Here is a 24342-nt window from a genome sequence, read left to right as displayed (position 1 = left end):
ACCTCTAATTTCTAATTACAAGATCTAAGGGAGACTTTCCAGGTGCATTAATTTTTGAACTACTAGTGTCACACAAAATATATGGTAATTATTGATATATAGCACCCTGACACACTAAATATATAGTCAGCAGATCCAAGAACCCACCATCAGGAGCAAGTGAGCCTTTTGTTAATGAAATAATCAGTAAGAACATCATTAATCTAATATTTGCTCTGTTCTTCTACTGAAAAACTTGCCAACATAGTAAAATCCATTTTATTTGCAACTAACCTTCCAATCTCTCTCTCCAAAATAATGTTCAAACAAGAATTGAAGCACATTTAAAAAAAAAAAAACTTTAATCACTTTGCCCTGGCCAGGTGGCTCAGTTAATTGAAGCCTTGTCCTAGTACATAAAGGGTTGCAGGTTCGATCCCTGGTTAGGGTATATACATAGACTACAGGTTGGATCCTCAGTCAAGGTGCATGCAGGTTGTGGCCAATCAATGTTTCTCTCTCACACCCGTGTTTCTTTCTCTCTCTCTCTCCCCCCCAGCCCTTCCTCTTTCTCTAAAATCAATGAAGCATATCCTTGGGTGAAGATTTAAAAAATATTTTTTTTCTCCATGCCACTTCTAAAGTGATTCTCAAACTTTCCAAATCAAATGGAGTTCCTCTAATGAAACCCTGCTTTATACAACAAATGTGATTTTTTAATAAGGAAATGATCTTTTAAAAAATATATTTTATTTTACTTATTTTTAGAGAGGGAAGAAAGGGAGAAAGAGAGAGAGAGAGAAACATCAATGTGAGGTTGCTGGGGGCCGTGGCCTGCAACCCAGGCATGTGCTCTGACTGGGAACCGAACCTGCGATGCTTTGGTTCGCAGCCTGCGCTCAATCCACTGAGCTATGCCAGCCAGGGCTACAAATGTGATTTTTTAAAAAATCATGTGTAAATTGTACTTCTCAATCTTATTTATTTATATTTAAAGGAAGTAAAAATCCTTTGGCAATTTAAGAATCTTGCACATGCTCTGCAATAGCAGCTCTAGATCTGAGTTTCCATATGCTAAAGTCAACTAAATGAGGGTTCCTAGTTTAAACAAATGGGCTGGGACAGGGGTAAAAGGCAGAAAACTGTACTTGAACAACAATTAAAATAAAAAAAGAAAAAAAACACTTCTTCATATTAACAACATGTACTATTTCCCAATCATCTGAGAAGCTCAGCTATGTTTAGAGAATGATGGGAAATTTAAAGCACATTCACCGTAATTCAAACTTTACATTTTACAAATATGAAGAAACTGAGAGCCAGAGAGATTAAATTATTTCCCAAAAGTGCTTAACAAGTTAGTAAAGAAAACATCTTAAGGTGATAAGTTAATCTGAAGAAATTAATTTTTACAAATAATAAGATAATTCTATAAAAGTGCTTTCCTTTCAGAAACATCCCCTGACCACCACACCATCTGGTTTTTAGACATTCACAAAACAAAAATTAACATTAATAACCATAAGATCATTTTCTGAAGGGGAAAAAAACTTTTATGAAGTTACAGAATGCAATGTACTCCATACTTTGAATATTAACCACTGAATAGAACAAAACTAACTGAACCAATGTGCTATAGACTTCTACTTAAAATGTCCAAGATTTAATGGCATATTGTATTTTAATATCCATATACAAGAAAATCAACCACGTGCATGTGGGTTTTCTTCCTCTGCAAACTAGATGGTAAAAGCCTAATTTAATATTTCCCAAACAATTCAAACACAAATATAAATGATTCAAAAGCTGCTTTTAGTAGCACATTTTTCTTTGGAAGGAAAAACATGAACAGAATTTAATAGCATTACATAAAAATCCTGGAAATTATGCACAAAGACTATCCAGGAGCTTTGCCCCAAAAAAGGGTATGCTGGTTTTTCATGTGCATAAATGAATATCAAGTAAGAATTATAAGGATCTGCAGTATTATTAAAGATAAATACAGTTCTTTTTTAAATATATTTTGATTACGCTCCTACAGTTGTCCCATTTTCCCCCCTTTATTCCCCTCCACCCTGCACACCCCCTCTCACCTTCATTCCCCCCTCTTAGTTCATGTCCATGGGTCATACATATAAGTTCTTTGGCTTCCACATTGTCTATACTATTCTTAACCTCCCCCTGTCTATCTTCTACCTACCATTTATGCTTCTTATTCCCTGTACCTTTTCCCCCTCTCTCCCCTTCCCACTCCCCCACCAATAACCCTCCATGTGATCTCCATTTGTGTAATTCTGTTCCTGTTCTAGTTGTTTGCTTAGTTTGTTTTTGTTTTTGTTTTAGGTTTGGTTGTTAATAACTGTGAGTTTGTTGTCATTTTACTGTTCATATATTTTATCTTCTTTTTCTTAGATAAGTCCCTTTAACACTTCATCTAATAAGGGTTTGGTGAGGATGAACTCTTTTAACTTGACCTTATCTGAGAAGCACTTTCTCTGCCCTTCTATTCTAAATGATAGACTTGCTGGATAGAACAATCTTGGATGTAGGTCCTTGCCTTTCATGACTTGGAATACTTCTTTCCAGCCCCTTGCCTGCAAGGTTTCGTTGGAGAAATCAGCTGACAGTCTTATGGGAACTCCTTTGCAGGTAACTGTCTTCTTTTCTCTTGCTGCTTTTAAGATTCTCTCCTTATTTTTAATCTTGGCTAATGTAATTATGATGTGTCTTGGTGTATTCCTCCTTGGGTCCAACTTCTTTGGGACTCTCTGAGCTTCCTGGACTTCCTGGAAGTCTATTTCCTTTGCCAGATTGGGGAAGTTCTCTTTCATTATTTGTTCAAATAAGTTTTCAATTTCTTGCTCTTCCTCTGGCACCCCTATGATTCGGACATTAGAATGTTTAAAGATGTCCTGGAGGTTCCTAAGTCTCTCCTCATTTTTTTGAATTCTTGTTTCTTCATTCTGTTCTGGTCGAATGTTTCTTTCTTCCTCCTGGTGCAATTTGTTGATTTGAGTCCTGGTTTCCTTCCTGTCATTGTTGGTTCCCTGTACATTTTCTTTTATTTCACTTAGCATAGCCTTCATTTTTTCATATAATTTGCGACCATATTCAGTCAATTCTGTGAGCATCCTGATTACCAGTGTTTTGAACTCTGCATCTGATAGGTTGGCTATCTTTTCGTCACTTAGTTGTATTTTTTTCTGGAGCGTTGCTCTGTTCTTTCATTTGGGCCATTTTTTTTTGTCTTGGTGCACCTGTTATATAGTGAGGGGCAGTGCCTTAGGTATTCACCAGGGTGGGACAACCCCTGTTGCTGTGTTGTGATGTTCTATGTGGGGGTGGGGTTGAGAGGGAACAATGGCACTTGCTCAGCTCTCTGCTGGTTTTCAGTCACTTCTTCTGCTTCCCACAGTCAAATTGGGCCTTTCTGGTGCTGATTCCCGGGTGGGTGAGTTTGTATAATTTCTAGGACCCTGTGGGTCTCCAACAAACACTCCTGTGAGGCTGGGAGTTTCTCCCACTGCTGCTTCAACCCCCACAGGCATTTTCAATCAGAGATTTGAGGCTTTATTTCCCCGCACTGGAACCCTAGATTGCTCAGTCTGTCTCACTCCCCAGTTGTTCCTCCTGGTTTATCTGCATGCAAATGTGGGACTGCCCAGTCCACAATCCACCACCTCACCGGGTCTGCCAACTGCAGCCTTGCCTGCACCGATCCTCCAGCTGCTGCCTTGCCATGAGTCCTCTCCACCTAGCTGCCCACCTCTACCCTTCCTACCGGTCTGGATGAATGTCTCTTCTTTAACTCCTTGGTTGTCAGACTTCCATACAGTCCGATTTGCTATCAGTTCTGGATGTTTTTTGTTTTTAAATTTGTTGTCCTTCTTTTGGTTGTGAAAGAAGGCACAGTGTGTCTACCTATGCCTCCATCTTGGCCAGAAGTCCCTCAAGATAAATACAGTTCTTGAAATCTCTATTTTTAAAAACTTAAAAATGTTTGCCTAAACTAAGACATTCAAACTGTATTTCCTAGGCCCTAAACAAACACTTCGGTTTTCAATCATCTGAGTTCCAGCCCTACCTCACAACCTTCACTGCAGTGCCCTTGGATCCCTTGGTTCCAAGGCTATCCATTCTCCCACACCCATGGGCCTATATTTCACATTTCCAGACACTGAATTTGCAGCTTTCTCTTTCTCCTTCCCTAGATCTTTTCAAGGCCCAACCCATGGCCTCTATTTAATAAACCACTCAACTATTCCTAGAAAACTAGTTTTCTGCTCTCTACCTTCTGGTTTGTTCTGTATAGATGACTGGGATGGGGTTCACATACAACAGAGTGCCCACATACAGAGCTCAAGTAGTTATAATAGTCATTCATTCATGCACGCATTCATCTACCCCATAAATATTATTGAGCATCTACTACATGCTAGGCCATGTTCCCAATGTTAGGAATACCATTGTAAATAAAACACACAAAAATTCCTGCTCTCAAGACACATTCTAGTGGAGTGGAGACAGATCATAAACAAAATAACTAAGTCAAATACATATTATCCAAGAAGATAGGAAGGAGAGAGGCAGGGCAATCATTCCAGGAAGCACTATGCAGAGCAAGATTCCTATGAAGGAAATTCCTGGAGTTAAGCCTTCTAAAACGTTCCACAGCTGTCCTAGGGAATAGGGCTTGCTGGGCTGAGGCTACTCTTAGTCTGCAAACAGGTAGTCTACATTCTGGTTTAGGATGTTTTTCATTTTATTCTTCTTTATCCCTAGTTACCAGTATTCACAGGCAGTGTCCCTCAACAGATGTTGGTGGGAAAACTTCGTATTAAAAAAAATCCTGTATTGCTCTATAACTGTCAATCATACGAATGCAAATTAAACCTTCCAAAGAGCTTAAGAAGCACAAAACCATTTCTTCTGTGGCATTATTTCTTCACATAAGTGTACACAGACTATTAATTTTCTTTTCAAAAAAGGGTAAACTTTATAGCTCAGTCTCTGAATAAATACATCAAACAGAATTAGTGAAATTTTTTGAAGATTGCTTTGTACCTTATTTACAACAGAATGTAAGAAAAAGTAAGTTATTAACAATAATAAAAATGGGGGGGCAAACACAAAACAGCCATAAAATGACACAGAGGGATGGCATGTGTGAGGGTCACCTTTTGTTTGCTTTGCTTATGTCTGTAACACTATGCATTCCCAAACTTGGTCCCTTAGCAGTGGCAGAAGTATATGGACTCATTTAACTAATCAAGACCCCAGTTTGAAAGGTAAACACTAAAAATTTACTTGTAGCTACATAGAAGTGGCATAGGGATGTGTAATTAAACAAATATGCTTTCAATTTTAAGCAAAAACACTGAGAGACTTATCCTAAAGCATTTGTTAGCAACAAAATTACAATTAATGAGATCTGAAAAGTTCTCAACATATTCACATTCTCTTATAGCACTAACTCCTAAAAAGATTAAACACATTTCAAATGCAAAGATTGTTTTGAAGGTAGAACACGGAAGAACCTAGTGTTGCCTCCACATGCCAAAAATGTGTAATGTGTAAAGTTTCAGTTTCAGCAAAATTGAGTTTTGTTTTGTTTTGAATCCTTACTAGAGGACATTTTTTCATGGCTTTTTAGGGAGAGGAAGGGAGAGAAATATTGATCTGACAAGAATGACTGCCTCCTGTACATGCCCGTAAAAGTGATCATATGCATATGCATATGCATATAGGGGACAGAACCTGCAACCCAGGCATATGCCCTGACTGGGAATCAAACCCATGACCTTTCAGTTACAGAACAACACTCCAACCAACTGAGCCACACCAAAAATGAGTTGCTTTAAACAGTCTATCCATGACCAGTTACAGTCACCAGACAGATTTGTATTTTTTAATTTCAAGAATTATGGCTCAGATGGCAGACTGCCATCTAGCCTACTTAGTCAGATGATCAGAAAGGGTTGAAAACTATGTAAACAAAAGGTCTATAAGATTGAGAATTAATGAGATTTTAACATCTATAATTTTCAACTCCTTAAAAATGTTATTAAATAAAGTTATCAAAGACTATCAGGCTGTATGAAAAGGACTCAGGGACCAATCTGAAGGGCCTCCCATGGGTCTAAGATGGAACATATTGAGCATCAAATATATGTACATATATTTGCATATATATGCATGCAAGGCCACAATGGGCAACTGAGGATTGGCAGCTTCATCACGACAACACACCCACCCACCCATGCATCACCTCTCCAGTGCAGAGTTTTTTGGAGAAACATTGAATCACCCAGGTGACTCAGCCCTGCTATAGAACAGTTTTGATGCTGTGCAGCTTCTGGCTTTTCCCAAAACTAAAATTACCTTTGAAAGGGAAGAGATTTCAGACCATCAGTAAGATTCGGGAAAATACAACGGGACAGCTGATAGTGATTAGGAGAACTGTGTGAGGTCCCAAGGTGCCCACTGTGAAGGGGACTGAGGAATCATTGTCCTATGTACAATGTTTCTTGTATCTTGTATATTTCATATTACATGTCAGGATACCACATATATATGTATATTTGTATGTATGTATATGTAATGGAGTAAAATACAACAAAAAACTAAAAATCCAAAAGTTTGTATTGAGTATTGAAAAACTCACTGGTCACCTTTAAAGGATGTTAAGAAACCAACTCAGCCTGACAACTGGTATATAAAAGAACAAAGCAAATAAAATATAAACTACTAAACATACACAGTCCCCATGATCCTAAGACTTCACAATGGTTAAGATTACAATATGCATGAAAACACTCTAAACTGGGAAAAGCTAAACAGAAGGGTAGTTGTTTCTACTGTTGCTGCTGCTAAGAAAATTGTCCCCCACTTTCAATAACACTAGCTCATGAATCTAATCTCAAGAGTGACTACGTATCAAGTACCTTCCTAAGTACTTAACATCATTCTCTCCTTTCATCCTGACAACAATCCTATGTAATGGGAAATAGTGTTCCTTTGGGCTTAAATATGGTAGTTGCCCCCTTATCCTCAGGAAATACATTCCAATTCCCCAGTGGACGCCTGAAACCTAGAGTAGTACCAAACCTCTGTACTGTTGACACTTGAACAACAAGGGTTTGAACTGCATGGGTCCACTTACATGCTCATCTTTTTCAATTAAACCCTGAAGTTCAAACCCATGTTCAAAGGTCAACTTTATGGTTGGGAAACCACATAGGCAGGGGGCTACCTGTAGTTATTCATGGATTTTTGACTGGAAAAGGAGGTCAGTACCCCTAACTTGGGGCTGTTCAAGGGTCAACTACATATAATAAGTCCTCATTTAATGTCATGGATAAATTCTGGGACTATAGGCAAAATAACATGTTGAAACCAATTTTGCCACAGGCTAATTGGTATCAACAAGTTAAGTTTCTATGGCATAAAATATGTTGAACAAAATGACATTACTCAAGAAACTGCTGTACTATGTTTTTTTTCTATAGGTCTTAAGCCTATGAAAAAGTTTAATTTATATATTAGACACAGTAAATGAGTAACAATAATTAATAATACAATAGAAAAATTCCAACAATATGCTGTAATGAAAATTATGTGAATACTTTGGGAGCCATTATTAAGTAAAATAAGAGTTACTGGAACACAAGCACTGTGATGCAGCAGCAGCTGATAACCAACACAACTACTAAGTAACTAACATGTGGATAGTTACATAGCATGGATACACTGGATAAAGGGATGATTCACATTCCAAGTAAGACAGTGAGAGATTTCATCATGCTACTCAGAAGAGCACACAATTTTGAATGTATAAATTGTTTATTTCTGGAATTTTCCATTTAATATTTTTGGACTGTAGGTGACCATAGATAATAGAAACCATAGAAAGCAAAACCATGGATAATGGGGGACTACTGTACTGGCTCCACCACTTAGCAGCTCTTTCTAGCTATATGGCCCTCCCAAATTACTTAACATCTCTGTGCTTCAGTTCCTAGTGTATAAAATGGAGATTGTAAGTGCCCTTACCTCCCAGCCCTATTTGTAATATGATAAGTAAGCCTAGTGCATATTTGTTTAGGTGATTATTTGATTAATGCCTATGTCCCCTTCTAGGCTGTATGCTCCAAGAAGCCAGAGGACTCCGTCTAGAACCTTTCTAGGCCTAGCAAACAGTGGAAACTCATTTGATATTTGTGGAATAAATAAATTAATTTACAGTATAATACAGTAGAGTTGGGTAAATGTTCTAAGTTCACAACTCAGCCAAAATCTCCAGAATTTCAAAGCTGAAGATTTCCCCATAATTCTTCAACTATCAAGGGGGCCACATTATGTTAAGTACCTCTAAGCCCTGGGACCAGAAGCAGCCCAAGAACAATACTGCCTGAATTCCCTGGGGTTTTCAGTAAAGGAGCTGCCAAATTTGGCAGCTACAGTTTATCTAGGGCAAGCTATCAGTGCTTTGTATTTTGGACACTTGCCCTTTTTAATTAGAGAAACTGACACAATCACAGTCCCTAGTGTGTTCTGAGTTTCAGTCCCAAATTATACAAGATGTGTACCAAATACAGTGTAGGAAAAAAGAAGTACTCTTGAGAGCAGTACAAAATGTGACTCACCAGCTAAAAAAGTTCATTATTGAAGAGCTGTTGTAATCGAGTCACTAGGCTAATATAAGTGCTTTACTTGAATCATCACCTCATTCAATTCTCCCAATAACCTCTGACAAAGGTACTATCATTCTGGTGGAGAGTCCCTATGTAGTTTGTCCAAGGTTCTCAGAGAACTGAGAATTAAATCCAAATGTATCAGAAACCAAATTCCATGCACCCAACCACTAAACTATACTGCTAAAGGGTGAGTCCTGCAAAAATAAATTAAAAGAACAAAGCTGATGGTCTTCATCATGAACCCTAAACACCAGCAACAAAGACTTGGCAAAATCATGAAGGATTTTTTTTTTTGAGAAAATGTAAATGTATGAACTAAAGTCACTTGCTAGTCCACAATGTGACAGGTCTTTCCTAATTCCAGTTTGAGTTGTTTCATCTGCATGAGAATGTGTGTTTGGAAAGCAGTTCTCAAGTTGTGGTCTGCAGCCCCAGGGGTCTCTGAGACCTCTGCAGCACATCTATGAGGTCAAAGCTTTTGCCATAATAATGCTAGATGTTATTTGCTTTTTGCAATGTTGACACTGGCATGTAAAACTAGTCAAGGGTAAAACTGCTGGTGCCTGAATCAAAGCAATAGCACTGTACTGACCATTACGTGTTCTTTACCACTGCACACTTGCAGAAGAAAAAAGTCCGTTTTATTTAAGAATGTCCTTTGAGGAAGCAGTATGAATGAATAATAATGTTAAATCTCAACCTTGAATGCATATCTCTTTAATATTCTGTGTGACAAAGTGAAAACTTGCTTACAGCACTTCCACTGCACACTGTGGTTGTTATGAAAAGCATCCACACAACTTATTTGGGCTGCACGCTTAAGTAGCTGCTTTTTGATACAGTATCACTTATACTTGACCTACACACAAACTATGGTCATTTAGACTTGAATATTTGGCAGACTATTCCTGAAAAATGAACAAAATGAGCCTGTCACTTCAAGGAAAACAACTGAAAGTATTTGTTGTCAGTGATAAAATTCAAACTTTCAGGTGAAAACCAGAATTCTGGAAAATTCCTAAAACTCTGCCACTGTGAAGTTGACATCTTCCCAATATTAAAGTCTTTGCTTATGTTGACATTTAAAAGATCTGTAACTCAAAATACCTGTATTTTCCAATGTATGATGTTACATAATTACACCTAGGTAAAGGAAATTCAATGTGGTTTTAGCAGCATACAAAGAAACTGATTAATAGGATTTCAGATGCATATTACAAAGTAATCCTTAAGAAACTACCACTTGTTTGTTGGGTGTTAGTTCGGTACCAAAGAAAAATATCCAAAACTATCCTAAAAGGCTATTGAAATGTGCCTCCATTTTCCAACTACCTCTTCATCAAAGCCAAGCCAAATTTTCTACACATTCTTCAACATCCTGCAACAATGCCAAAGTAGTTAAGGAAATCTAGCTGACACATTTTAAAATGGCTAACATGATAAATTTTTATGACTACAATTTTTTTAAAAATCCACTTTGATTAATCCAGACATTAAAGAAATGAACAGAAGTATAAAATAATGTCACTCTTCTCACCAAATTTGTTTATGAAAATATTTTTTTAAGTTTTATTTCTTTATTTTTAGAGAGGGGAAGGAAGAAAGAAAGAAAGGGAGAGAAACATCAGTGTGCGGTTGCCTTTCATATGATCCCAACCAGGGACCTGGCCCACAACCCAGGCATGTGCCTTGACTGGGAATCGAACTGGCGACCCTTTGGTTCTCAGGCCAGTGCTCAATCCACTGAGCCACACCAGCTGGGGCTGTTCATGAAAATATTTTAATGTGGTTATTTTTATTAAAAATATGTTATTTATAGTAAGATGCACGGGTACAATAGGCTTATTATTTTTAAATGAATTGAGGAAAGATTTTTGAAACTTCTCAGTCTATTTCAATTTCTAATAGGGTAAATATTAATAGATAACTTATATTAATATAAATTCTTTAGTTTCCATAATAGTTTTTAGAAGTATAAAGGGGTCCTATGACCAAAAAAGTTTGAGAACCACTGGCTTCTCAAAAAAGGCTCATAAGCCTGTCAGGGCTATTCCTGATCATCCCAGACCCAGGATTCCAACACCTTAAATCTGTCCTGTCCCAGCTTTCACCCTTTGGTTCTGCTATTGCCACCACCACCATTGGAGGACTTGACCTTACAGCCTATTCCAAGGGAATGAGCCTCCTTATCTCAGCAGAGCATGCTAGGCAGTTCCCTTCTCTCACCTCTTCTATAAAAACATGATCCTGGGTGAAATGACTGAGCACTTTTGTTTTATCTCCTTAATATTCAAGAGGGGAAAAATACGATGTCTATAGGTATTCTCTGATGGTTTCACCTTCTGTCTTTGTGACTCTCTGCCTGTTACAGGAAAAACCAACAGTTTTAGACAATATGCCTCATCTTTTTGTTTGTGGGCCAAGGAAGAACAGAACAGCCAATACCCTCTTGAGTACAGTGTTTTGTCCCTAATGAAGTGGAAAGATCCTTTGCCCCATTACTCAAATCAGACTGTTTCTCCCAATCTTTAATAATAACTGCCCCTCATTTTTTGGATCATTTCCAAAATGCTGTCGTATGCTGAAAATTCAACCTCTCTCAGTGATTGGCCACCCTATCTAAAATTCCACATACCCACATACACACACAGAGTCCATATCCTCCTTCCTGTTTCATGTTTTCTTCTTAGAACTTAACACAAAACAAACTTTATATTTTACTTATTTGTTTACTGTTGGACTATGGTATAGAATGGAAGCATCAAAAGGCAGAAATTTTTGTCTGTTTTATTCACTGCCAAGTCCCCAGCACCTAGAACTGTGCCCAGCACAAAATAAGTTATTTCATGAATGAATGAATGAACAAGCCATGGGTCCTGGCCTGTCACATTCTGCAAGTCTATCCTGAATTCTCCATCCATACCATAGAAATTTCAAGGGCCTCTCACCCATTCTTGACTCCAAACTGTCCCCATATCAATTCCAGAAATTTGAAAGGCCATTTCCCATTCAAACCATCAAGCCCCTCGGCTCCCCCAGTCATCTGCTTAAATATGGCTCTAAACCCTATCGAGTTGATCTTACTACTCTCACATCTGTCCTATTGCCTCCATTACCATTGTTATTACCTCGGTTTAAGCTACCATCAATCCTGCCTGGGATTTACTGACACAGCTCATTAATTTCCAGTCTCATACCCTTCCAACATAGGCTCCAGAACTAAAACAGTGAGCTTTCTAAAACTGCAAATCAGATCACCTAGGCCTCCTGCATAAAGCCTATCAGTGGTTCCCCAATACCTAGAGGTTTGAATCCAAACTCCTTCCCGGGAGACCCACAACTTCCTTGTCCTAATAAATTACTTACAATTGCCCAGCCCACCAAGAAACAACCCCAAGCCTTTGCCCATGCTAGTCCCACTGTACCAAATGTTCTGCTTCCATCTACCTGGAAAGCCGTTGCTCAATCTCAAGACTCACCTGAAGTACAATACATGCACTTTCCTAAAGCATTCCTGACTCTACACACTCTGTGTTATTTATAACTGAGCTCCTAGAGGTCAGGAACTGTCATGACTTCATCTGTGCATCCTCAGTGCCAGGTATATTGCAGGGGCATAATAAAGATTTTCAAAGAATGAGTGAATGTGCATAAATAATGAAAGTCCACCCTTCCACAAAGCCTGTTCAGGTAAATCAGAGTTATAGCTTCCTTTCACACTGCCAGGCTAGTTCTGGAATCCCCAGTTTACTCTACCCATATTCATTTCTACATAGCCCTCTACTAGGTATTTTTAACCCCATCATCAGAAAAGGGGATGAGAGGGAACGGCTAATGTATAGAGCAAATACATTATACGGAGCAAATATCTACCAAAAACCCAAAGACCAGCTAAAACAAATCTTACATATATAACTTTAACCCTATGTATGAAAAGGGTCTTCTACATACCATGTGATCATCCCAATTTAGCAGATTTGTACAATGTCTGATGAATCGAACTGTGCAATTTCAAAAAGGGGCAGGAAGTTATGTAGACATCCTCTATTAGTGGAGGCCCGTCCACAAAAGTTTTCAAAATAAGCTGAATACAGCAAAAATCATGGTCTCAAAGAAACAGTTAAAGGAGGGAATACCATATTAAGAAATCACTAGTTTAGTTGAACCTTGTCTTTCCCTAACTTCCATCCAGTACTAAACTTTTCCTTATAAATATACAGAGTACACAATTTAGAGAAAAAGTAAATTTATTAAGTTTACACTATTTGAGGTTAAAAAAATCAACAAACCCATCCTAGCATTTTTCTTGTCTGCATCTTTAGAACTTTGGTCTGTAAACTGAAAATAAAATTACTCATAAATTAACAAAAATGAGTATTGCCAAAGAGTCAAAGACCTGGCAATTTCCAGACATAGTTAATGATTACATGTTTTTATTTTTGAAATTCAAGTAATACCCTGTTCAAAGTACCACTTAGAGAACTGCTATCATTGCCATACTTAATTTAACGTAGCACAGCACAACTCCATTTTCTGGAATCTGTCCCACTGTCCCTGAGGACAGAGCCTTCAACACTTGGACCCTAAAGATGTCAATGTGTCTAGCAGGATTACATCTACACTGCACTCCACTGGCACCTTCAGAGTCGAGAGCAAGAGCCACTATCCTACAGGGAAAAATATTTGTCATGGCAGAATCTCTCGAGTGAACTGCAAAGTATAGTTTCTGGCCTCGTCAATGTAGCATTTAAAACTCTCTAGGTAGAGGTAATTATCAGGTGAAAATTTTTTCTACTACATCTATATTATTCAACTGCTAGCAAAATTTATAAAGAAAAATCCGGAGAAGCATAAAGCACCCTCACCAGATAACCAGTGAGTAAATGATATGGGGAACTCCAATCACATGCAAAGAAAAAATCAGCTGACCTATTCATCAGGTCTTCAAACTCAACCACGTACTATACTGTCTGATTTGAACTGCTACTTCTCCTTCTGAGGATTCCCTTTCCTGGGGCTTTTCACTGTATAATTATGCAACATGTGGGCACCACAAAACATATAATATAGCTTTACAAATTTAGGCTTTTAAAAATCAATGTGATTTTCTCTACATACTTCCTAAACAGATGTTCCCCTCAATCAGGAAGATTTTAGTAAAACATAGGACTGTTTTTTTAAACTGTTAGTTATTTAGAATCCTTACTTTTGGTCCCACTTACTTAAACATCACTTCTTAGTCCTCAAAGATTTTTGTCCTATATGAAATAAGAAAACTGAAATAAAAGAAGCTCAATGAAAATATCAAGAATAGCAGTAAGGAGCTTAAAACTGGGACAAGGGACCAGATACTGATCTGAGGGGCTGGGGGTAGAGGATCTAAACACTGCTCTGGGTACATTGCTCACTTTCAAATTACCTGGCGCCTTGAGAAGTTCAACATTCTAAAATGCTACAGCCTATATGATAATACAAATACCATGATAAGAAAGCATCATTAAATAAAACTGGAAGCTGAAAATGCAAATATTTTTTAAAAAGAGACCTAGGCAAAAGCCAAGTACACTTAGGGGTATATGAGTCCCTTTAATTCTCAGAGTCCTACAGGGCTGAGCTGATTTCTTTGTCCTAGCAAAAGGAGGCCTAGACAGGAGAAAGGTTTTAGTCTTCACATTGTTAGAAAAGAGCATAGAGAAAGGTTTTGAGACTTAAGGGAGACCAATGAAATGCAAAAGCAATTTCTGAAAATACTTCCAAGTTCTGACTGTAGCACTTCTGTACCCTGACATTCATCATACCTGCCCCCAGAATTTCAGACACATTAACAGCCAACTGGCAAGGAAATGCATTTTCAAAGTTCTCCTTCCTTCTAAAGGTCTAATCTAGGTCAGCACTGCCACAGTATGAACAGATGTGTGATTATCTGACTCATTGGAGGAAAAGTCCCACTGGCCCTGAAATGCCCCCAAAGTAAGGTATCCCGAGACAACACCTGATCTGCCTCTAGATACTAACACTGGAAAGAGATCATTTTGTTTTGTTTTTTTCAACACAAACAGGACTGGGAAGGGAGGTGACTAGGCAAAGAAACGCACGTACCTTTCAACTGGTCAACAACACTCTGACCAAGGCGTTCAGTAACTCTCCCATCCTCCATTTCATACCGATCATCTAGGTATTTTGCAGTAGCTTCAGAAATGTGAACCTTGCCAGCCACTCCCAACTGCTCCATGAGATTGGCCAGGTTCACGTCATTGGACCACACATCGAATTTAAACCTCCTCATGCCTAAGATGCCACACAAGACAGTCCCCGTGTGAACACCGACACGCATGTTCACCATCTCTTTCTTCTCCTGGCAGAAGTGCTCAATGGCTCTTATCATGCCCAAGCCCATTTCGATGCAGCAGTAGGCATGGTCGGCCCGGGGCTCAGGGCATCCTGCCACACAGTAGTAGCAATCTCCCAGTGTGCTGATTTTCTCACACTTAGTCTCTTCACACAACCGGTCGAAGCGACCGAACAGATCATTGAGGAGACCCACCAGGGCATGAGCAGACTTGTTGGCACTCATCTTGGTGAAGCCCACGATGTCTGCAAATAAAATACTGACCTCTTCAATCTGCTGCATCTTAAATGGGCGGAATGCTATAGGGGCTTTCTGTATGGAAGACTTTTTCTTCCTGTTCTTGGGGCTGGAGGTGGCATGCCTTTTCACAGAATTCTCACTCTCCTCATCCCCCTGTTTCATCAAGTCATCAGCTATGATTCTTGGCATCACAGAATGAATCATTCTCTCTTTTAGGGCTTTTTCCACTTCCAGATCCTTTCCGTGCATAATCGACTGTCCCACCTTGAGGAAGGTGCTCCTGGATCTCACCTGGGACATGATAAATAGGTGAATCCCAATGGCATGAATGCAGACATGAAGCAGGGCTCGGCTCAGCAGTTCCCAGTGTGGGGGTCCTGCTCCAGGCGAGGGGAAACAGTCTTCATCTCGGAAATGATAGCCAAAGGTCTCAAAAAGAACAGAATAGGTCACTCCCAAAAACAAACTCAAGTACAAAGGTAAGTGCATGACGGTGTAAAGCAAAAAGAGCACTTCAATGCACATGGAAAAGCTCCCCACTTGAGATAAGCAAGTGTCTCTGGGCTTAGCTGCGGGAGTATGATTGAAGCTGTCAACACGTCCTGAGAGAGGTGTCAGAACCTGAAACTGGGCAGCCAAGGTCAGGGCGAACACCAGGAGGGTGAAAACCAGAGAGGTCCACACATAATGTCGGGCATACAGCTTGGTAAAAGTAAAGAGGAAAAAGCCCACACACACCATGAGGAAGCAGAGAGCCGGGGCTACCATGACAATCAGTTTGGATCTCATGTGGATACCAAAATAGATGCTCCAGAGCAGGCAGGCAAAGCCGATATAGAAGAGCGCGTACCGGAAGCGGCGCTGAGTTTGCGGGAAGCAGCGCTCTAGGCAAGCCTCCTCTAGGTTCACTGAGTCGAACTTGGGATCCCACCACCGGCTGGAAGCCCTCTCGAACAGCTGGGGCAGCTTCTTCTGCCTGCGCAGACGGCCTCTGGCGCCCACTCTCCGAGGGACGCCCCCTGAGTCCCCGGAGCTGCTACAACTGGAGGAGATGCTGTACTTGCAGTGTTTGGGGTGGTTGTTGGACGACAGCTGTTTGGGGTTGATTTTGACCCTCACGCTGCTGCTGTCTCCGCTGGAGTCACAACTCACCTCGGTGCTGTGGTGCTGCAACAGCTGCTGGTGGGGCGGGGAAGCCATGTTGCGGCGGACCCGGAGCCACACCAGGCCAGGATCACCGCTACCTGTCGGCGAAACAAGCTGAGTTAGGCTGGTGTTTATTCCCACCCAGGTACACGCACCTGAAGGCCACGAGCTCTATCCATTTTCTAAGTGGCGAACCCAGTGGTCCACTTGCAAAGGCACCATATGCTCACAAAACCGCGGTAATGTCTAATCAGCGCTTCCAGAGTCCCCCCTCGAGGCCGACCCCAGCCACCCGAGACGTGCCCGCAGTGCCCAGGGTCCGCGAGGCGGCGGCCACGGAGTCCGCGGCGCCGCCCAAGCCCGCGGCGCGTCCCCTCGGATACACTCGCCTGCTGCACCCACCGCGGCGGCAGTGGAGGGGAGTCCTCTCCGAGCACTCTCACGCTGCCGGCCGCTCCGGCAAACGCGGCTCTCGCGGCGGTTGCGGTGGGCCCCTCATGCTGCGCAGAACGCGGCGCCTCCACTGCGTCAGGCCGCCCGCCGGACCCCTCTGTCCCGCCCCGCGGGAGGCGGGCAGTGAGTTTGCGGAGCCCACGGCGCTGCGGCCGCCGCCGTCGGCGCGACCCGTCTTAGAGGGGCCTGCTCCCAGCTCCGCCCGCCCGCTCCCAGTCGCCAGCGACGACCCAACGGGCTGGGATGCCCAGGGACAGGGAGCCGCCCCGCACCAAGCTCAGGGCGCTGGCCCCTCGGCCGGCGGCCCGTGCGAGGCACTGCCGCAGAGCCCGCTCCGGCGACGCCGGCTCGGGACGCCCGCCCGGGGCAACCTTCCAAGCTAGAGGAGCCGCCGCAGCCACCACCGCAGCCACCGCCGAGCCCCACGGTGCTGCTGCCTCATGTCGGAAAATACGCGGCCTCTGCCACCACCCCCAAACCCCTCACCCGCCCGCTGTCACTGACAGACTCGCGCCCGCGCCGCCCCTGGCCCCGCCGTAGCGCGCACGCGCGGCCAGCGCACCCTGCCGCCTCCAGCCTCGAATACGCGCACGGTGCGCGCGCCGGGCTGACGGGGCTGACGGTGGTACGGGCGGGGGCGGGCGCGCGCTGCGGCTCCGCCCTCCGCCCGGGGGCAGCGCCGCGCCCGGTGTGGGCCGCTAGACTGGCCGGGAAAGTACAGCTGCTTGGGGTTCGTTCCTGACACCCGTTCTGGGAAACCTACGGAAGACTGCTCGTTAAGGAGCTCCTGGGGTGCGACGTTGAGAAAATGAAAATTGTTTACCCTCCCTTTCAGCACACCTTCTTTATACATAGAAGTTTGCTACTATTGTATTTGCCTAAGGAAGGGGCCCCTTTCTCTATAAGCAATGAGCACATGTCCCCCTAGAGCACTAGCCCCTTCCTGAGCTTGCTCCCCTGGTGACTATCACGGTCTGAACCCCAGCCTCCGGTGGCCAGGTGGACAGGCCTCCAGGAGCTGTGGTTGCCACTAGAAAGCTGGTGCCACTGAGAACCAACTCCTTCAGCTCCAGAGTTTCCCTTCCCATACCTGGGTCATTTCCCCCTCTTCAAGAACCACTGTTTTTCCTTTTCCACAAATGAAACTTGCAAAGCAATCTGCTACCCAGTCAAGAGTCCTGCAGTGGCCTCCATAACTATTGCCTGCACAGTCCTATACTCCCCAGAGTGCCAATCCTGGCCCTTCTCCCCGTACCTCACAGTACCTCCTGCCAGTCATAGGAGTCTTCTCCCTCCCTCTCGCACCCCCTAGGCAGAGCCCACCACAGGTTTCTCTGTTGAATTAGAAAATAAGGTAAAATGTGGTCTGTCCACATAATAGAATATCATTCATATATAAAAAATGAATAAGGACTGATTCATGCTATAACCCGGACAAACCTTGAAAACACGATACTTAGGGGGAAAAAAAAAGCCAGTCAGAAGAAGACCACATATTGTATGATTCCATTTATGTGAAGTTTCAGAATTGGCAAATCCATAGAGATAGAAAGCAGATTAGTGATTGCCAGCAGCTGGGAGATGGGCATGGGGCGTGCTAATGAGTAAGGGGATTCTTAGAGGGGTGATGGAAATGTTCTGCAACTAGATGAAAGTGGTAGACACACAACACTGTGAATGTGCTAAATGCCACCGCGTCCTACATTTTAAAATGGTCTAAATGGTAAATATTATGTGTATGCAACCACAATAAAGGAAAAAGAAATAACACAACATTATTGCTGTGGTATTTCTGCCTAAAGTGCATAACCTCAATCTAATCATAAGAAAACATCAGACAAGCCCAAATTGAGAAATATTTCTTCCAAGTAATTGACCAGTACTCATCAAGAATGTCAAGGTCAAGAAAGACAGAGACTGAGGTACTATCACAAACTGGAGAAAATTATTAAGGGATGCAACAACTAAATGGAACATGGGATCTTGTTTTGGAACCTAAAACAGAAAAGGACAAAGAAATAAGGTCTGCAGTTCAGTTAATAGTATTACATTGTGCCAATGTTAATTTCCTGGTTTTGATCTTTGTACTATGATTATGTACAATGTCAACATTAGGGGAAGTTTGGATATAAGGTACAGGGAAACTCTAGTGTTTTTGCAACCTTAAGTCTAAAGTTGTTTCAAAATAAAAGAAAATGGTTAAAAATAAAAACAAACTATTACTGAGCATCGGCTGTGTGCCAGGTACCCTCACATATTCCATTTTTACAGATGAAGAAACTGAGAGGTTCAGAAGAGTACATTGTCCAAGCCAGAAAGTAAGAAAAAAAATAGTTAACTTACACTGAACATGTTGTAAGTGCTAAAAACCACTGGACACTTTCACTTGTAATCTGGTTGGTCCTTACCACAACCCTCTGAGGTAGATATTATTGTCCCTGTTTTAGAGATGTGAAACTGGAAGTTGAAGAGTGACATGCCCAAACTCACATAAAGGCTAGGGACAGAGTTTAGATTCAAAACCAGATCAAGCCCTGGTTGGTGTGGCTCAGTGGATTGAGTGCTGGCCTAGGAACCGAAAGGTTACCAGTTCAATTCCCAGTCAAGGCACATGCCTGGGTTGTGGGCCAGTCCCCGGCATGGGAGAGGCAGCCAATCAAAACCAGATCAGACTCCTACAGCCACAACACTCTGAAAGGCCCTGACACCACCCTTTGTAAGCCTTATGGTGGCCTTTTATGTACCTCACCATGTTCTACATCTTGACACAGCTGGACAGGAAGCCCTTGGAGACAGCTCTCACCATTTATAATGTCCTACTTCCTAGTTTCCCTCAATAATCTGAGAAATGGACTCTCTGTGATTTTCCTCCCCTCCCCTAATCATGTCATTCCACCCCCTGTTTGTAGTGACTTAGCATTTACATATTCATTAGTCATCAGATTTTTCAGCATAGATAATGATACACCCTGCCCCCTTCCTTCCCTCTTGTGTGTCTTCTGAAAGCAGCTGGGCTGTACTCCCAGCTGTGGAAACCTATAAATTGCCAGAGCCTTCTCATCTCCAGGTTAGAGCATGAGTCTTTCCAAAAACCCTTAAGATTGAGGACCATGTGCCTGGCACTGTGTGTTAGGCCATGGGTGCACAGTTCAGTGGCATTTAATATATTCAGTGTTATACATCTCTGTCTTTAAGGGGTGTGTAGTAACTGGGAAAGATGCCGTGTGAAAGTGATGGGTAGAAAAAATGGAATCAGTTAGGCCTGATGACAGTCCTTCAAAGGAGGATAAATAACTACATTCTCATAAAGCCAAGACCTAGAGGACAGTCACTAGAGAGTCCTGGATCCCTTCTCCTCCACCCCCAGGAATCATAAGGGTGCCAGATACAAAACAGATGTAACAGATTTCTCCATCCATCCAATCCAGGCTGCTGCCAGATCTCTAGGGTTTCCTCTCCATCTGTGATGTGTGCAGAACTTCCACCAGATGCAGGACAAATCAGAAGGTGTCCATACAAACTCAGCAAAAGTTCTCAGACAGCCTCAGTGGCCTCATCTCTTTCTTGCCCTCCCTCACACAAAAGTTCACCTTATCAATCCATTCATCAGTGAGGGCCTCGACCTCCAGCACCAGAAGTCACTTGGGTTGACAATCATGACTCACTTTGGGATAAGTAGCTTGGAAACCCCCCGCCCCACCCCTGTTGAGTTACACAAAGGCACATAGACTAGAGTATAAATGCATCAGGACACAGATAATCACGATGTAAATCATAATACAAGTCTCCTGGGTTTATGAAATACTTTACAATCCCTGCTGGGTGGCTCTGTTGGTTGGAGCATAATCCTGATGTGCCAAGGTTGCAGGTTCAGTTTTTGGTCAGGACACACATGGGAAGCAACCAATGAGTGTACGAATAAGGGGAATAGCAGATTGACATTTCTCTCTCTCTCTCTCTCTCTCTCCCCCTCATCAATAATTTTTTAATTTATTTTTAAAAAGAAATACTCAATAGTTTGCAAGAGGCTTACAGCTATACTCTTCCTCTGATTCTCACAACAGTACTATGGAATGCAGGGATACAGAGGCAGGCACTGGAGGTCACAGAACCAGCCCATGACAGCAGTGCTCTAGAATCCCCAACTTCCCAGCCTGCTAGTCCTTTTGTTCCACCCCGATAGTAATAACTACCCCTGTGGTTGCTATCTTTTGAGGAAACAAAGGTTCAACCAACAAATATTACACAGAGGATTTGAACTCAGGTGAGTCCCTGAATGCTACACTCAATTTACTACACCTTTTAACTCAGCTACACTCAATTTACTCCTGTTCCATCCAGTCCCTTCTGCTCATTGGTATTAGATCCTTGGTACATACACGGTGCTGAGCAGCCAGGCCACAGGCTGGCCAGGATCAGACTCTCAATCCAGGGCAGGGCCAGTACTGCACTCTGGATCCCACACCCATAATTAAGGGATGTGTCAGTTTGCTGTTGCTGCTGTAAAAATTACCACAAATTTGGTGGCTTAAGACAACAAAAATTTATTGTCTCACAGTTCTGGAGGCCAGAAGTCCAAGATCAAAGTGTCAGCAGGGCTGTGTTCTCTCTAGAGGCTCTAGGGGAGAATCCTTCCTTGTCTCTTCCAGCTTCTGGGGGCTCCTGGCAGTCCTTGGCTGGGGGCTGCATGGCTCTAATCTCTGTCTCTGTCGGCACAGGGCCTCCTTTGTCTCAGGATCTCTAATCTCTTTCTGCCTCATTCTTATAACAACAGCTGTCATTGGATTTAGGGCCCACCCAGGCAATCCAGGATGATCTCATCTCAAGATCCTTAGATTAATGATGTCTACAAGGACCCCTTTTCTACATAAGGTCACATTCACAGGTACCAGGGATCAGGAGTTAGAATATCTTTTGAGAGGACACTATTCAACACACTACAGGAAGGAGGCAGGTTTAGGCCTACAGTGTCACCACGTTCTTCAGTGGGGATGGGGGTGTGGTGGTTGCTGCTCCTGCAACAACCCTGGAACAGGACAGGCCTTGAGTGCACAAGTGGCAGGGCCAAGGCTAGGTAGCCGGTCATCCAGGAATTGGGAAAAGGAATCGGGAAAGAGAGCCAACCTGCTGTTTCCCAGGGCAGTGAGCGAGCGCAGCACTGGGCTGGGCAGGTGGAGTCAGTGGTTCCTGAGATTCAGGGAGATTGGAAAAGACACTAATTCTAAAGGGCTGAGGCTGTGTTCCCAGGATATCCTAAAATCGCATTCCTGGGCCACTCAAGTATCCCAAGAAGGCGGAAGTTGTGTTAACCGCTTCTGCTGCAGCCAGGCTACCACATCCTACAAGGGACTAACCTCCTTTGACTCCAGAGCCCAGAGCTGGGCTTCCTCCTGACTCCTTATCAGCTGAGCCTATGGTCACAGTACCATTTGCAGCAGGTGTCATTCCACCAGTGCCCAGGCAGGAAAGGTGGCCATGCAGCAGTACCCTGGCTGCTGGGATAGGAGCAAGGTAGGGAGCTGGCTGCTCTCCTTCCTCATTGGCTCAAGGTGGAGGTCAGAGATGCCAGGCCACATGCAATTCTGGGCTTCAGTTATTCAACAAACATTTTACCTGCTCCCAACAAGCAGGGTCGGCAATAAGAGGAGAGAAAATGCTTTGGAGACCTGCAAATCCCAGTAGGGCCCAGGGAAGGTGACAGAGTCTCTTGAAGATTCTATAAGAGGCAACAGGATTGTGTGACACTAAGTCAGTGGGCTCTGTAGTAGGACTTCCTGGCTTCAAACCCCAGCTCCACAGCTTGCTGTGCAACCTTGGGCTAGTTACTTAACCTCTCTCAACCTTAGCTCTTTTCTCTATAAACTGAGAATCAAAATAAAAACCACTTCATGTGATTGTTGTGAGAATTAAATCAAACAAGCCAAAGAAAGCACTTAGCACAGCCTGATCTGTAGTAAACATTCAACTAATGCCAGCCATTATAAGCCATCGACTTCAGAGGTGAACCTTGACAGCAGGTGTGAAGTTTGATTTTATGTGTCAACTTGGCCAGACTATGGTACTCAGTTGTTTGGTCAAACATCAGTCTGGATGTTGCTGTGAATGTATTTTTGGATGTGGTTAACATTTAAGTCAACTTGAGGAAAACACACTACCTCCATAATGTGGTGAGCTTCATCCAGTAAATCCAAGAGAAAAGACTGAGGTTCCAGAAGGAGGAATTCTGCCTTGGACTGCCTTCAGACTTGACTGCCACATCGACTCTTGCTGAAATTTCCAGTCTGTCGACTTCCCCTGTGGATTTCAGACTTTCCAGGCCCCACAGTCTCTCTCTATAAATACACATCTTATTGGTTCTGCTTCTCAGGAGACTCCTGACTAACACACCAATATTGAGTCTTCCAATCCATGTTCGTGGCTGGGAAGAGGGGCCAACGTGAGGGGATGAGGCAATGCTTGGTCATGGAGAGAAAAGGAAGTAAAATAAATGAAGCATACACTCAGTGCCAGGTACTTTACATGTGACAAGAGGTGAGCACATGTGCTCACTTCACCAGCACATACACTAAAATCAAAATGATATAAGGGTTAGCATGGGTCTGCACAAGGATGGCATGCAAATTTATGCCACATTCCATATTTTTTAGAAGAAGGTAAAGGGGAGATATATGTGACAGAAGGAGATTTGACTTTGGGTGGTAAACACACAATACAATATACAGATGATGTATTATAGAACCGTACACTTGAAACATATATAGATTTAGTAACCAATGTCACCCCAATAAATGTAATTAAAATTTTTAAAAGGTGGGCATACAACAACATTTCATGAAGAGAAGACTGAGGTTCAGAGAGCCTAAGTGACCTATTCGACATCACCAACAAGGAAAGGAGTTGTCTACATCAGGACCCAAATCTGACTCACGTATGCATGACTTTTCTCATTAGTTCAAGTGAATGCCATCAGGGGAAGAGAAGAATCAGCACGTTAGGGAAAGGGGCAGAGGGCTGTGTGGAAAGCACAGGGACAAAGAAAGAGCACAGGCTGAAGGGTCAGAGAAAACCACAGAACCCCAACCCAGCCAGGACAGGAAAGGGGAGCCCAGCACTGTTTAAAAGGTTAACTGCATTTTATTGAAAGATATGTTTGGGATGCAACATCTCTTCTTCCTTGGATCTCCAACCTTCCACCTGCCCTGAAGATTTCAGACTTGCCAGTCCCATGATCATGTGTGCCAGTTCCTTAAAATAAACCTCTCTGTAGATAGATGGTAGGTAGGCAGGTAGGGAGATAGATATAGGTGAAAAGATTGATAGATCTAGTCTATCTATCCATCTATCCATCTACTATATACACATCCTAGTTGTTCTGTTCCTCTGGAGAACTCTAACAGAGGGGGCATTAGACTGTGACTAGGACCCACAAGGGCAAACATCCCAAACAGAGGCCCTGGGGGGTAGTTGTGCTGGGGAGGT

At 42.6% G+C, this 24342-nt stretch overlaps 1 protein-coding gene and 1 non-coding gene across 3 annotated transcripts in view; one reads left to right on the top strand and one right to left on the bottom strand.

The window, feature by feature from the left end:
• ADCY9 (adenylate cyclase 9) overlaps positions 1-16949 on the bottom strand; it is a 160154-nt gene extending 143205 nt beyond the window's left edge. The window contains exons 1-2 of one of the 2 annotated variants that reach the window (XM_045820685.1): positions 16813-16949; positions 14775-16508 (exon numbers count right to left, since the gene is read on the bottom strand). In XM_045820685.1, the coding sequence (XP_045676641.1) occupies positions 14775-16464 (1690 nt within the window). In that variant the 5' untranslated portion in view covers positions 16465-16508; positions 16813-16949. Of the gene's footprint in view, positions 1-14774; positions 16509-16799 lie in introns of both variants that reach the window. The other variant, XM_045820684.1, reaches the window with a different exon arrangement.
• A 6455-nt stretch (positions 16950-23404) lies between these two features.
• On the top strand, positions 23405-23507 carry LOC123807268. The gene has a single exon (XR_006783610.1). It is a non-coding gene; the product is annotated as a U6 spliceosomal RNA (small nuclear RNA).
• The last annotated feature ends 835 nt before the right edge of the window (positions 23508-24342 follow it).

This window comes from Phyllostomus hastatus, unplaced genomic scaffold, assembly GCF_019186645.2.
Source record: "Phyllostomus hastatus isolate PE091 unplaced genomic scaffold, TTU_PhHast_1.1 phas_scaffold_442, whole genome shotgun sequence".
NCBI classification, from domain to species: domain Eukaryota; kingdom Metazoa; phylum Chordata; class Mammalia; order Chiroptera; family Phyllostomidae; genus Phyllostomus; species Phyllostomus hastatus.
The sequence above is the reverse complement of the archived record's forward strand: the minus strand, read 5'-3'. Positions and strand labels throughout refer to the sequence as shown.